The following is a 2,734-nucleotide window of genomic DNA, read 5'->3' as shown; positions in this document are numbered from 1 at the left end:
ACTCGGCGGGGGCGGCGCCGCTGGGGCCTGCGCAGGTGGTCACCGCCGGCCTGCTGACCCTGCTCATCATCTGGACACTGCTGGGCAACGTGCTGGTGTGTGCGGCCATCGTGCGCAGCCGCCCCCTGCGCACCAAGATGACCAATGTCTTCATCGTGTCTCTGGCCGTGTCCGACCTCTTCGTGGCGCTGCTGGTCATGCCTTGGAAGGCGGTCGCGGAGGTGGTCGGCTACTGGCCCTTTGGGGCGTTCTGCGACGTCTGGGTGGCCTTCGACATCATGTGCTCCACCGCCTCGATCCTGAACCTGTGCGTCATCAGCGTGGACCGCCACTGGGCCATCTCCAGGCCCTTCCGCTACGAGCGCAAGATGACCCAGCGCGTCGCCTTGGTCATGGTCGGCCTGGCCTGGACCTTGTCCATTCTCATCTCCTTCATTCCAGTCCAGCTCAACTGGCACAGGGATAAGGCAGGTTCCTGGGGCGGGAGGGTCCTGCCGGACAGCCTGGCCAACGGGACGCCCTGGGAGGGGGCTGGGGAGCCGGCCGTGAGGGCGGAGAACTGCGATTCCAGCCTGAACCGGGCCTACGCCATCTCCTCGTCGCTGGTCAGCTTCTACATCCCTGTGGCGATCATGATCGTGACCTACACCCGCATCTACCGCATCGCGCAGGTGCAGATCCGCAGGATTTCCTCCCTGGAGCGGGCCGTGGAGCATGCGCAGAGCTGCCGGGGTCGCTGGGCCTGCGCGCCAGACCCCAGCCTGCGAGCGTCCATCAAGAAGGAGACCAAGGTCCTCAAGACCCTGTCGGTGATCATGGGGGTCTTTGTGTGCTGCTGGCTGCCCTTCTTCGTCCTTAACTGCACGGTCCCGTTCTGCAGCGGACACCCCGAGGGCCCCCGTTCCGGCTTCCCCTGCGTCAGCGAGACCACCTTCGACGTCTTCGTCTGGTTCGGGTGGGCCAACTCCTCCCTCAACCCCATCATCTATGCCTTCAACGCCGACTTCCGGAAGGTGTTTGCCCAGCTGCTGGGATGCGGCCCCCTCTGCTCCCGCACCCGGGTGGAGACGGTGAACATCAGCAACGAGCTCATCTCCTACAACCAAGACACAGTCTTCCACCAGGAAATCGCAGCCGCCTACATCCACAGCATCCCCAATGCGGTGATGCCCCGGGAAAGGGAGGCGGGCCGCGACGAGGAAGAGGAAGGTCCTTTCGATGGAATGTCCCAGATCTCTCAGACATCTCCAGATGGCGACCTTGCTGCCGAGTCTGTCTGGGAACTGGACTGCGAGGGGGAGATTTCATTAGGCAAAATAACGTCTTTTACCCCAAATGGATTCCATTAAACCACATAAGGAAACGCCCCCATGGATCTACAGAACAGCACAGACATCTACATGCATGCACGCACACACAGGCACACACATGTCCAGAGCTGCTCAGCGTATCAGGTGTTTCTGTGTCTCTGTGTAGGAACCGGTGTGCTCAGAAACCTCATCCCACTGACTGGCAGTTGAAAGAACTGGCAGAGGCATTTGGAATAATCTCAGTCAAATATATCCCAGCCTAGCAGAGATGGACCGGTGGTCCTATTTGAAAAGAGAGAGTGATGCTGGGTTCTTTTTTAAAAGTGATGCTTGCTCCTTAGAAATATACAATCCCCTCTTCTTATAGACAAAAGATGTGTCTAGTGACTTGTGTTTGAGTTGCTTTTTAGACAGCAGGTTCAGTGTGTTTGTGTGGCCATGGGGCGGGGGCACATAGCTTTCCTGTGTCCTGTGGCTCTGTGTATGTGTGGTTTCTTCCTTCTGTCCGGGTGGCTGTCTTTACCATACTTAAGGAAGTCTTCATGATTTGTTCTGGTGTCCAATAAACACAGAATATGTGTCTCATGGGGTGATTATCTTTGCTTTGCCAGATTAGTTTTCAGAATTGCTTCTGGAGGGACATGGAAGATTTTTGCTGGGTCTCGAAACATGTTTATTTTCTGCATGCACGGTTTGGCCCTAAAGGTACACACAGGGCAAGGACCTTGATAAGCCTCTGATTTCTTGGGTTTCTTTTTATTCCATACACACATATAGAGTCTCTGTTGCAGACTCCTCAAGCTCGGAGTTTTTATTTTCATTTGGCATCTTCTTTTTAAAATAACATAAGACAACCCTCCTGGTTCCTAGCCAGATGCTGTCAGTTCATTGGAAATACCATCTAGAAAGATAGCTCGACCTTTCTCCATCTGAAACCCATGGTATGTTTTGGAATGACATGGCTTTTGAGAAACTATGCTTTCTGAAGAGCTTTGAAATGGGTGAGTCAATTTGCTTTGCAAAAGAAATCCTAGTTTTAAATAGGCAGTTTCATTTGTGCACTATAGCAAGTGGGGGAAATGCTTTTTAACCGACTTGTAGGAGCCCAAAATGAAATGTCAATGGACTTGAAACTAGAACATCTGCAGGTTGAGGTGCTCCACAGAAAAGCTTGACTAACTCCAACCTTTTTGCTTTTTTTCTCTGCAATGTGCACAGTGAAAGGGAGTGTTTGATTCTGGAATCCTTCCAGTGGAGAGCATGTCCTTAACATTAGATCAAGTGTGAATGGTGTTAATGGAAGTAAATGAAATATAGATATGTCATTTCCTACAAGTCCTTGCTTTGAAGGGGTCTTATTGAGGACAGTTCGATCCATTTCAAGCTCTTTAAGAATTTTACTGTCAGTCTTCTGTATAGCCATA

General features: G+C 52.5%; 1 protein-coding gene across 1 annotated transcript in view; it reads left to right on the top strand.

Moving 5' to 3' along the window:
* Nucleotides 1-2,013, top strand: part of DRD5 (dopamine receptor D5) — a 3,648-nt gene extending 1,635 nt beyond the window's left edge. The window contains exon 3 of the mRNA XM_008061093.2: nt 3-2,013. Coding sequence (XP_008059284.2) covers nt 3-1,349 — 1,347 coding nt within the window. The 3' untranslated portion in view covers nt 1,350-2,013. The remainder of the gene's footprint in view (nt 1-2) is intronic.
* The last annotated feature ends 721 nt before the right edge of the window (nt 2,014-2,734 follow it).

The sequence above is a fragment of the Carlito syrichta genome, unplaced genomic scaffold (assembly GCF_000164805.1).
Source record: "Carlito syrichta isolate Samal-C Ts95f unplaced genomic scaffold, Tarsius_syrichta-2.0.1 Scaffold305073, whole genome shotgun sequence".
NCBI lineage: Eukaryota > Metazoa > Chordata > Mammalia > Primates > Tarsiidae > Carlito > Carlito syrichta.
The sequence above is the reverse complement of the archived record's forward strand: the minus strand, read 5'-3'. Positions and strand labels throughout refer to the sequence as shown.